We start from the raw sequence: 13,420 nt of genomic DNA on the forward strand, positions 1-13,420 counted from the left end.
GGTGGGTTGGCACCCTGCCCAGGATTGTTTCCTGCCTTGTGCCCTGTGTTGGCTGGGATTGGCTCCAGCAGACCCCCGTGACCCTGTGTTTGGATTCAGCGGGTTGGGAAATGGATGGATGGATGAAAATTTACAGTAGTAGTATTTTATTATAGGACCTCTCCCAGCAGCATCAGGAACCAAGAAAGAAAGAATCAGAGATGGGATACCAGTCTCTTACAGGGCCTACTTACTGTATGTACACACCCCTATAAGACATATTTAGGACTGTAAACTAAACAAACCCAACATTTATTAAATTTAATTTACAAATGTATCCAACCATTTTCTGATCATCTTAATACTATCGATGGAGTCAAAGTCAACCAGAGCATATTCCAGTAGAGTTGAGCAAAAGTCATGTACCAACCCTAAATGGGGTCAGAGTTGATTTATTAACAATTATTGCATTCTGTAAAATTACATATACGACACACCAGCACTTACATGTACAGTATGTGTATATCTTTAGTAAGTGGTACCTATGAACTTCCATCCATTGTAAAGTTGAGAATCACTAGGGACCTCATCATTAGTTTAGATTGTAATTCAGGTTGCCACTGTGTGATTATGAAGAAATTTTTGACTTATATACATAGTATTTTTTTTCTTAATTGTAACAACTTGCTGCTTTTAAAATATTTGTAATTACAAAGTTCAGAACAAAAGTAAAATCATCAGCCAAGGTCTTTATCTCATAACTGATACATAAATGCTGAAAAAATTACACAAAAGATTTTTTGAGAGCTGCAGAGGATGCTATTTTTATTTATTCCCATAATAAGAAACACAGTCAGTGTGAATGAGATGGATGAACTCTTACACTGCAGTGATTTTTTTTTTTTTTGAATTAACAGATTATAATAATTCTTTGCATTTATATAGCGATTTTCTCACTGCTCAAGGTGCTTAGCAATTGCAGGTTAAGGGCCTTGCTCAAGGGCCCATCAGAGCAGAGTCCCCTTTTGGCATTTTACGGGATTCGAACCGGCAACCTTCCAATTGCCAGTGCAGATCCCTAGCCTCAGAGCCACCACTCCACCTATGTCATGTTTTGTGCAATGAAAAAGTACAACTATTTTTATGGTGCAAGGTAAGTAGGCAAAAGTGTTCAAAACGTTTTTTGTCCAGAGTTGAGGAGGCAGGACTGTTCAGTTCAGGGAGCATCCCACTCATCACCCCACTACCTCCCATGGCGCTAGGCCTACAGATGCTTAGCGTTTTCTGCTGCAGCTCCAGGGGTTGACTTTGCTTTTGAATTCCTGTGTTAACATATTGAGAAGAGTCCATCATGTCTGCCTCTACCTGGCATCTGTTCACACCTTGTGAAGTACCTTCTAAAGACAAATGCCGTATATTGGGGATCATTGGTGGATTGATTGATATGGATATAAGATGAAAAATGTTAACTTTTATCATTTAATGTATTATTATCTGTGATTTAAAAACAACATAATAGATCAAATCTAAATTTTCTTTGATATTGTTTTTTAAACTATTGAATGGTAGAGCTGATTGAAATGTAACCCTGTTAAAAAGAGAATTTTTAAAACATTTATCTTACTTTTTATTTTGCTTTTTGCCTTTTAGGAGCTGCAAAGAATCTATTGTGTTGACAGTTGTACAGCCATACCCTGTAAGTACTGTAGGTCTTACTTCTATTACTTGGCAATTATGAAGAAAAATAGAAATGTTTAGTTTTAACATTATACTTTTGTACTTCAAGTTTGTTATCAAATCCTTAAAAATCGCACATAGACTAGCAATGGCAGTATAATACTGGGAACAGGAAAAACTATCTACATATACTGACTTATCAAGTAAGCCTTTTCCGTCTTTGAAATCAAAACTAATTGAATTATTCAATCATATTTTGTATTATTGTGTTGTAGTATGTTTTACTTGGAACCTCTCCTTATTTGGAAATTAAAACTCCAGAGTGGTCTCCCCTAGACTTTCTCGTATACTCAGATATGGGGATAGATATTTGAGGAGTAAACCCCAAGACTATGATTATATTTTTATATTATGTACATTAAAGGACCATCAATAGCAAATCAAATCAAATTAATAATATATTGAACAATTAGTTCAAAAGTCTGCGGTGGGCTTGCGCCCTGCCCGGGGTTTGTTTCCTGCCTTGCGCCCTGTATTGGCTGGGATTGGCTCCAGCAGAGCCCCGTGACCCTGTAGTTAGGATATAGCGGGCTGGATAATAGATGGATGGATGGATAGTTTAAAAGTAAAGTTGAATAAATCAGACTCTGCTACTGCATGAATAAAAGGTAAAATACGATCTTCTGCTGCGGTGGGTTGGCACCCTGCCCAGGATTGGTTCCTGCCTTGTGCCCTGTGTTGGCTGGGATTGGCTCCAGCAGACCCCTGTGATCCTGTGTTCGGATTCAGCGGGTTGGAAAATGGATGGATGGATGGATACTACTTCCGTTAATGGAAATAGCCCAAAAGTTGATAGAAATCTATGTTTTTTAACTGATACTAAGTGAAAGTGTACTCAAGTTATCGTGTTTACATATACGCACACACAGACAGACACACAGACATAATTCCGAAAATGGTATTTTTGAACTCAGGGAGGTCTAAAATGTCGAGATTCATCAAAATCTCAAAATGGAATTTTTGGTGGATTCCAATACTGTTCCAATACTTCGTATACAAGAAAATCAGGGAGGTCTGAAACATCAAGATTCATTAAAATCTCGACATCAAATTTTTGGACGATTACAATGCTTTCCCTATACTTCATATACAAGAAAGTAAAAAGATGAAAAAAGATGAGAAATGAATGTTGGGCTCTTGAAAAAGCCTGGTTTAACTGAATTATCCAAAGTAAAATACTCCCAAAGCTATGTGTCTGACAGTATGTACAGTATATATTCAGAATTTACACCATACACACACACATTTGACTTTGCATATTCAAATTTAATTCCATATACAGTAAGTCAGATTTGACTTTAAATATTCTAAAATTCAATATGAATGTCTGCCTGGTATAGATATACTGATAGAATAAAGAAACACAGCATGTACTGGAATGACAAAACTCTCCTGATAGTTTGCATACTTTCAGAAAATGTTGTCAACTGGTTTTAGATCTCTGACATAACAATAAATCTTGTGCAGCAAAGCATTGCCACTTGTCAAACTCATGAAAGATTATTAGGTACACTTTTATCCAACAAAATCCCAGGGCAACAATGATCAGGTCACCTTTGAAAGTCCTTATTTCAAAGCGTGAGTCACAGCAAGACAAAGGCCACAGTTTGTAAGTCTTCTGTGCATTCCATAAAACCTTAAATTTTAACAGAAGGGAGAAAGCTACTGACATCCTGCAGGCAGGGATATTGAGTACAAGCGTTACCAAAAACTGTGAATAAAGCCTCTGACTGCAGATGAGGTTTCATCACACTGTCCATCCATGATCTCTTCTTCTTCTTTCAGCTGCTCTCGTTAGGGGTTGCCACAGCGGATCATCTTCTTTAATATCTTCCTGTCCTCTGCATCTTGTTCTGTTACACCCATCACCTGCATGTCCTCTTTCACCATATCCATAAATGTTCGCTTAGACCTTCCATGATCTCATATCTTTTTAATGAATACACCAGAGTAGAACCATCGGGCCCTGCAGATTGTTTTTAGATCTGTTGCCCATTGTGCTTCCAAAAGTTCTGGCACACACAATGACCATTTTTGTGACTGAACAGTGAGAGAGAGGCTCCATGCTTCTGGCAGATACCCTCTGATCATACTTCCCAGACCCAACAGCTTTGGCCTGCCTTCTCTCTTGACCTTAACCCTACATATCATCTTTGGGTAAACCTGGAAAACAGGATTGAGTGAGTTGATCCTCTGCCTGGCAATGGCCAGCAGCTTGATCAGTCTTTCCTGCAGGAGTGGGATGAGGTGCCAGAAGTGAATAGTCAACTGAAGAGCCATTGGCCCAGTGCTTAGAGGTGTCAAGCAGTGGTGTCTGCAAAAGGTGATCACACAGGATATTGAAGAATTGCAAAATTACAGTTCTTAATGTGCAAACCTGTTATCGTTTCTTAGTTGCTTTGTTGTTGTATTGCTTTTTATCTATCATTCTCATTTGTTCACTGTCTTGTATTTTTAATTTATCAATATATATACAGTAATCCCTCCTCCATCGCGAGGGTTGCGTTCCAGAGCCACCCGCGAAATAAGAAAATCCGCGAAGTAGAAACCATATGTTTATATGGTTATTTTTAAATTGTCATGCTTGGGTCACAGATTTACGCAGAAACACAGGAGGTTGTAGAGAGACAGGAACGTTATTCAAACACTGCAAACAAACATTTGTCTCTTTTTCAAAAGTTTAAACTGTGCTCCATGACAAGACAGAGATGACAGCTCTGTCTCACAATTAAAAGAATGCAAACATATCTTCCTCTTCAAAGGAGTGCGTGTCAGGAGCACAGAATGTCACATAGATAGACAAAAAAATCTCTAGCAAACAAATCAATAGGGCTGTTTGGCTTTTAAGTATGCGAAGCACCGCCGGTACAAAGCTGTTGAAGGTGGCAGCTCACACCCCCTCCGTCAGGAGCAGACAAAGAGAGAGAGAGAGATAGAGAGAGACAGAGTTTGTTTTTCAGTCAAAAATCAATACGTGCCCTTCGAGCTTTTAAGTATGCGAAGCACCGTGCAGCACGTTTCAGGAAGCAGCTGCACAAAAGATAGCAACGTGAAGATAATCTTTCAGCATTTTTAGACAAGCGTCCGTATCATCTAGGTGTGTGAACAGCCCCCCTGCTCAATCCCCATACGTCAGGATCAGAGAAAGTCAGCGCAAGAGAGAGAGAAGAGTAAGCAATCTAGCTTCTCAGCCATCTGCCAATAGCGTCCCTTGTATGAAATCAACTGGGCAAACCAACCGAGGAAGCATGTACCAGAAATTAAAACACCCATTGTCCGCAGAAATCCGCGAACCAGCAAAAAATCCGCGATATATATTTAAATATGCTTACATATAAAATCCGCGATGGAGTGAAGCCGCGAAAGGTGAAGCGCGATATACCGAGGGATCACTGTATATATATATATATATATATATATATATATATATATATATATATATATATATATATATATATATATATATATATATCCAGTATATATATGTATATGAAGGTAAATCAAAAAGTAAAAGTAATTTGAAAATTACATGACAACTGCAACAGGTAGAATCTGCCACAATACAACATGTTCACAATGGATTATGGGTAGTTTAAACACACACACACAAAGTGCACCGCTCTGCCATTAGCCTAGTTGAAGCTAAAGTCAGATGAACATGGATGCCTCACTATGTGATTGCAGCATTGTTGAGCAACACACCGTAGTGAGATTTCTTTGGGCAAAGGGTGTGAATATATTGTATATACTGGTGGAAATAGATTTAATTTCAATTGAATTCAGTTTAGAATATTCTTCTATAGTGCTCTTCATTGATTGGAGGCACTGTAATGAAAAATTTAGAAATTTCTAATTACATAATGAATGCATATAAAGACACAGATGTGTTTACACATACAGGAAAACAAAAGTAATTGGAATGTACAATACATGTACTATACATAGTCAATAGCTTCAACAAATATATATATATATATATATATATATATATATATATATATATATATATATATATATATATATATATGGTTGAAATAGTTTACTGTCAAATAAATGCAAAGAGTACACGACACGTGTTTCGCCCTCATTCTGGGCTCATCAGGTGTACACACTCCACTGCACTCCCTCTCGGGAATCGAACCTCGGACGTCAGCGGCAGAGGCGATGCCCCTAACGTTGTGCCACGGCGTGTGGTTCATTTATTTGACAGCATGTAGATCGGGGTAATTACATTCACGGCATTCGTAGTCTGTGTCACAATCTGATTGTATGGGTGGTTACCTACCAGGTAACGCTTGTGGTTGGCCAGCAATCTGCTAACATCTGCCACGGTGCCCTCAGTTTGTTAGGAGCAGATCATAGAATGGTTGAAATAGTTTATATATATATATATATATATATATATATATATACTGTGTACTGTGTATATATACATTTATAAACAGATGTTACAGGCCAAACCTGATTTTAGAACAAACTAGTTAAGACTAGGCCAAGTCAGTTTGTCTGAACAGTGATAGGATGAATCAGTTTTGCCCAGGAAAGTGCAATTGCAGGACAAACTAGTTTAGATTAGGACAAATCAGTTTGTCCTGGGAGCTGTATGTTGAATTCAGGATAATGTAGTTTGAACTATCCACTTTGGAAAACTGATTAGGCCTAGTCAAAAGTAATTTGAATTAAAATCAGATTTGAAACATATATATATATATATATATATATATATATATATATATATATATATATATATATATATATATATATATTGCTGAACTATTGACTATATTGAACTATATGTACAGTCATATGAAAAAGTTTGGGTACCCCTCTCGGCCTGCATTATAATTTACTCTATTTTCAACAAAAAAGATAACAGTGGTATGCCTTTCATTTCCTAGGAACATCTAAGTACTGGGGTGTTTTCCGAACAAAGATTTTTAGTGAAGCAGTATTTAGTTGTATGAAATTAAATCAAATGTGAAAAACTGGATGTGCAAAAATGTGGGTATCCTTGTAATTTTGCTGATTTGAATGCATGTAGCTGCTCAATACTGATTACTTGCAACACCAAATTGGTTGGATTAGCTTGTTAAGCCTTGAACTTCATAGACCGGTGTGTCCAATCATGAGAAAAGATATTTAAGGTGGTCAATTGCAAGTTGTGCTTCCCTTTGACTCTCCTCTGAAGAGTGACAGCATGGGATCCTCAAAGCAACTCTCAAAAGATCTGAAAACAAAGATTGTTCAGTCTGATGGTTTAGGGGAAGGCTACAAAAAGCTATCTCAGGGGTTTAAACTGTCAGTTTCAACTGTAAGGAATGTAATCAGGAAATGTTAAGGCCACAGGCACAGTCTGGCAGGCCAAGAAAAATACAGGAGCGGCATATGCGCAGGATTGTGAGAATGGTTACAGACAACCCACAGATCACCCACAAAGACCTGCAAGAACATCTTGCTGCAAATGGTGTATCTGTACATCGTTCTACAATTCAGCACAATTTGCACAAATAACATCTGTATGGCAGGGTGATGAGAAAGAAGCTCTTTTTGCACTCACGCCACAAACAGAGTCGCTTGTCGTATGCAAATGCCCATTTAGACAAGCCAGATTCATTTTGGAACAAAGTGCTTTGGACTGATGAGACAAAAATTGAGTTATTTGGTCATAACAAAAAGCGCTTTGCATGGCGGAAGAAGAACACCGCATTCCCAGAAAAACACCTGCTACCTACTGTCAAATTTGGTGGAGGCTAGTTGTGTGGCTAGTTCAGGGACTGGGGCCCTTGTTAAAGTCGAGGGTCAGATGAATTCAACCCAAAATCAACATATTCTTCAGGAAAATGTTCAAGCATCAGTCACAAAGTTGAAGTTACACAGGGGTTGGATATTCCAACAAAACAATAACCCAAAACACAGTTGGAAATCTACAAAGGCATTCATGCAGAGGGAGAAGTACAATGTTCTGGAATGGCTGTCACAGTCCCCTGACTTGAATATCATCGAAAATCTATGAGATGATTTGAAGCAGGCTGTCCATGCTCGGCAGCCATCAAATGTAACTGAACTGGAGAGATTTTGTATGGAAGAATGGTCAAAAATACCTCCATCCAGAATAAAGACACTCATCAAAGGCTATAGGAGGCGTCTAGAGGCTGCTATATTTGCAAAAGGAGGCTCAAATAAGGATTGATGTAATATCTCTGTTGGGGTGCCCAAATTTATGCACCTGTCTAATTTTGTTATGATGCATATTGCATATTTTCTGTTAGTCCAGTAAACTTAATGTCACTGCTGAAATACTACTGTTTCCATAAGGCATGTCATATATTAAAAGGAATTTGCTACTTTGAAAGCTCAGCCAATGATAAACAAAAATCCAAAGAATTAAGAGGGTTTCCCAAACTTTTTCATATGACTGTATATATTATGTGGTTGATGCCTTTATTTAAGGTGACATTTCATAAAAGTGTTTACATTTTTTTAGTTTGTTTTGTCCAATTGGAGCTCTGACATTGTAACAATAAGGTGCGCTAGAGCTCCCTTGAACCGTCAGGTACCACGCCAAACACCAGGTAAATGTACAATTATTATTCTTTTTATTACAACAATGTGCACTAAGCACCCTCCACTCCACACTACTCATAAACACTATACAATACTCAATAATCAATTACTAATACAATTCTCACTCCTCCTCTCCCAGACACTTAGCCACCCTTCCTCCCAGCTCAGCTCGCTCGTCTGGGATTTCCCAGAGTCCTTTATAGTCCCTGACCCGGAAGTAGTTCCATCCCAACAAGCCATAAGTTCTCATCACTTCCGGGTCAGATTAAAATACCTTTTCTTCAACCCGGAAGCACGTCGTCCCTTCCGATCATGTGATCATGACACACTTCCAGGTTATAGGGCACGTAGCACTCTGTGAGCCTCCCTACAGCGGCTCCTGGTGGTCCCCACGGTATCCAGCAGGGCTGTTTATAAAGACTACAATGTCCATCACGCCCTGCTGGAATTTGGGGACCATCCATGCTGCTGGGAGGGCTCCATCTGGCGGCCTGGAGGTGTGGGCCGGAATATTTAGCCGGCCATCCCTCACAAGATGTAAAGTGACCTGCTCTTGGTCACCAAGAGCCAGTAATGGAATGTGAACCCACCCATCTTAGGGTTTTAAATCCAAAGCCTTAACCATTACACCTCACTGCCATTCCTGTACAATACTAATTACAATATATATGGCACTCTAAGTGTAAGTAAACAAGCTCAGAAAGAAAATTATAATAAATAATATATTATAAAAGATGCATAAATCTGCATAATGAAAATAAATTCAAATGAAATCTGGTATCTTATCTAGTACTACAGAGCTGACACTAGATACCATCCAAATATCTGTTTTCCATGCAGTATGTCTACAATATAATATGGTGAAATGTGTCCTCCTCAGCTCCCTTAATGAATATTAAGCCTTAGTGACACTCTGTAAAATAATGCCGTACTTCTAAGTATACCACACATATTTGCTGTTTGTGTTATTCACATTTTATGGGTAATGGCTTTTCTCAAGATGGTCGATTCAGAACTTAAAAGATTAAAAAAAACAACCTTTTTCACATTTTCCTTAATTCCTCTCCCTTTTTAATGCATAACTAATGACAGTGTCTACAGATTAGCAAATTTTATTAGCTTCATTTGCACTAATGGTTTTTCTGACTGCCTTGAGATCAAAGTCTGGAGGTATGTGGCCTCAGCAGCTGCAGTTAAAATTGCTAGTGAGTTGAGAAATAATTTGGGACGAATCATGGCACATGATATAAGAGGAGCGCTTCCACACCATCCCCCTGTAAAAGGACTGGAACAAGTGGAATCTCCAGTCTACTAATTAAGACTCTAATTGTCCCCATTTGTCACACAGTTCAGCACAGCCTCAGCATTATTGGCTATGAAAATTCCCCCAGGACAGACCATGTCTGTCAGAAGGAAGAAGATAAGGGTTTCTAGCAATTGTAATTATATGGTCTCTTCAATTTGATAGCCATCATAATTTAAAGTAACAGGAGAGCCTGTAATTTTGAAGGTAGCATTATGCACCTAGCAGACATATACATTATATAGTTTTCTCCCTCAAGTTTCCATGCTGGGTTCTAAATTGCTGATATGTGATTATGCAGTTTATTCATTACATTCTAAGGTAGAAGTACACAGCTCTTGTCTATTAAGCTGTTTTCCCCCTTTCTCTCTCTTTGTAGAGAGGGACCGCATTAGAAATGGGAATGCATGAGACGACCTTATAGTACCAGACTGCAGGGCCATGCAAAGCCCTGACAAAGCATGTGCATGCATCACCATGTATCTTCAATTGTTTTAGGTCTACAGGGGATGGATGGTACTTATGTGGGTGCAGGGTGTTTAGGAAGAGCTACACGCAGAGGAATTAGAATAGATCTGAAAGAGATGTCACGGTGGCAGCAGATGCAGAGTGACAGAAGGTACATAGGTAAGAGACAGCAGTGTCCTTCAGGGAGACAAGACAGCATGGGTCATGCCATTAAGGTCTGGACTGTTAAGACTTCCAAAATGCTCCAGTAGCCACTAAAGACGCCTCTATCCTGGTGTCCACAGAGAAAATATATAGTAGTCCCTGACCCTGGAAATGATTCTGAAACTTGAGAACTGCTTCCTTCAACTAAGAGGCCTATGAAGCTTGAAGTCAGGAGTCCAATGGTTGGCATAATCTTGACTATCATGAGAAATAATGGACTGAGCAAAATAAATGTGTTGAAAGCACGTTTGGTGTTTGGGGCTCAGTAGAGAAGAATGGGCAACAGAAATAGTTAGTGGAACTACCATATGCAGGAGGGCACACAGCGGCTTCAGGTGTTTATATTCCTCTGTTGTGTTTTTCCCTTTGAACTTTCACAGTATTTAATAATTAAACTCCAAAGGTAATTGTATTCTTAATTGAATTATTCTCTAAAAATTAAAGAAAAACACTGTGTCTGTTCGTGCATTTTAAAATGGTGTCTACTGGGTCACCCTCTAAATTTGAAAGCAAAATCCTTAAAACCTACTCAATTTGTCCTTTTTAGTGCCAAGAACACTGATCTTTGTCAGTAACAATTAATTTTAAAAAGCTGTGCATGTCATTTTTGGAAACATTCTGCCATTTTGAAAGTAGTCACTTCATTGCCTGTTTCCCTCATCATCAATCTTTTCCCCTCCGGAGTTTGATTTCCTGTAGCTTGTTTTGTGAATGCAGCAGTCGCCATTGTTATTTTGAGCGTGATCTGAGAGCACTGAGTAAACTTATTGTCAGGATTTAGGCAATCAAGCAGTCATTTTATAGAGACGACATGTGTGATCATGAAAGCGAGGGTGCATGTAGCCTCATTGCTCAACTGTGCTGTTGTAAACTAGGTTTTGGGATCAGTGTTTCCCATTTCTCCCTTTTTATAAATTTATCGAATGCTCATGTATCCCTCAATGTTTTTTATTGCTATGATAGTGACGTCAGTATATTGCTGTTTTGTTTTTAGCTTTTGCTTGTGGGCACAACTTTACCAAGCTAGTTTTACATGGCTGTGGCAATGTGATTTATGCTAAAAACGATAGTCTTTGAAATGCCCATCTCTGACTTTGTCTCTGCTCTGTTTAACCTTTTCACACCTCCATTAGTATTAGAAGAATCTGAAAGGCACTTCCTGTGTAAGAAGAAACAGTCATAGATGGTTTTAGATTAAGGTTCAGGGAACAAGGTAAGAAAAGCGAAGCCCAAATCATGACGAAGAAACCTGGGTCAAACAACACACAGCGAGAGGGTTGGAGTTGAGCACTATTTATTAACCAATACGAGAGGCAAGAATCAAAATCAGGAAACCGAAACAAGCCAAAACCAAGAGATCAAACTAATATAATAAGATGCATGCCAAATTCTTAGAAGTAATCGAATTTGGAAATATACAATACCAACCTTTTTCCCATTTCTGCGATGACGTCACCCGATGCACACTTCCAAACATTAATCTAACAACAGCTCCACACCAATTGTGACATTTACACAAAAACAATATGACGTTGTAGAAGAAATAATTAAAAAAGGAAGCAGTCATAAAAATGCGTCAAATCAAAAAGTAAATGGAACCACTGAATTTGACTGACCTTGAAAACCTCCAAAACAACATCTTACTAATTTTTTCAGGGCCAAGACAGATTATGACGAGTACTAAGACTCTTACCTGTTTTATTCAGTATGACGTTGTCGCTTGTTTCTGGAGAGTCAGCTTGTGTTCTCTGGTATCCTGGTATCACGGCCTTGCCTGCTTCTTTGACTGTGATTATTATCTGTCATGTTCATTGCTGTCTTCCATCCATCCATCCATTGTCTCCCGCTTATCCGAGGTCGGGTCGCGGGGGCAGCAGCTTGAGCAGAGATGCCCAGACTTCCCTCTCCCCGGCCACTTCTTCTAGCTCTTCCGGGAGAATCCCAAGGCGTTCCCAGGCCAGTCGAGAGACATAGTCCCTCCAACGTGTCCTGGGTCTTCCCCGGGGCCTCCTCCCGGTTAGACGTGCCCGGAACACCTCACCAGGGAGGCGTCCAGGAGGCATCCTGATCAGATGCCCGAGCCACCTCATCTGACTCCTCTCGGTGCGGAGGAGCAGCGGCTCTACTTTGAGCCCCTCCCGGATGACTGAGCTTCTCACCCTATCTTTAAGGGAGAGCCCAGACACCCTGCGGAGGAAACTCATTTCAGCCGCTTGTATTCGCGATCTCGTTCTTTCGGTCACTACCCATAGCTCATGACCATAGTGAGGGTAGGAACATAGATCAACTGGTAAATTGAGAGCTTCGCCTTGCGGCTCAGCTCCTTTTTCACCACGATTGCGTCAAAATTTTGTCTCCCTAAGATCATTCACACCTGTCTGTATGAACCAGAATATATTGATAAGGAACTCCAACAGACTGAAAATGAGAAAAAAGAGAAAGAAAGAATGTGATGGGAGAAAAGGAGGAAAATAGCCTGAGCCTATAAGCAAGGCTCTGGACAACTCGCAAATTAACTTTAAGGTATCCCGATTGCGATGGGGATCAATGGCAACCGTAAACTGTTGATTTTAAAAAATTTTATTTTACATTGAAGATATAAACATTTTTCAAACCATTTTATTCAAAAGACAATATATATTTTTTAATTGTATTGATTTTATTGAAATCACACAACATTCCATACAAATAAATCAATTTTTACAAAACAAATGAACCCCAACAAAAAACAACATTACTCTAAATAGCTTCAAACACAAGAGTGATTTTGTGCTATTTTCCTTTTTTACGTAAAAACCATGACAGTCACTGTGAACAGACAAGTGTACAGGAATGTATTCTTAGGGAAAATTGTGTCAATAATCAGTAACACAATTTATTACTTCCAAATTTACTTAAAAAATAAAGAAAACCTTGAAGAATGGTGGACAGCATGTGTGCTTAAATCAAACCCTGCAGGTTCAAAGTAGACATATTCAGTAAGTCTTAAGGGGTTTGTAATCCTGTTTGGATGTGTACCCTATAGATGCCATTTTAGACCTCAAGAGTAGGCACAGTAAAGTTTTTCTTGAAAGCTACCAAACTTACTCTTTATCTGGACCTCATAAGGTCTCCTTTTTAAAACCTTTACATGTTTAAACTGTGATATTCAGGTATGGACTAAGA

The 13,420-nt window shown here is 38.9% G+C and overlaps 1 protein-coding gene across 7 annotated transcripts in view; it reads left to right on the top strand.

Annotated features, from left to right (window-relative positions):
* Positions 1–13,420, top strand: part of frmpd4 (FERM and PDZ domain containing 4) — an 821,848-nt gene that overhangs the window by 704,813 nt on the left and 103,615 nt on the right. For all 7 annotated transcript variants that reach the window (XM_051925673.1, XM_051925669.1, XM_051925670.1 and 4 more), the window contains one exon: positions 1,630–1,675. In XM_051925673.1, the coding sequence (XP_051781633.1) occupies positions 1,630–1,675 (46 nt within the window). The remainder of the gene's footprint in view (positions 1–1,629; positions 1,676–13,420) is intronic.

This window comes from Erpetoichthys calabaricus, chromosome 4, assembly GCF_900747795.2.
Source record: "Erpetoichthys calabaricus chromosome 4, fErpCal1.3, whole genome shotgun sequence".
Classification (NCBI taxonomy): Eukaryota; Metazoa; Chordata; class Cladistia; order Polypteriformes; family Polypteridae; genus Erpetoichthys; species Erpetoichthys calabaricus.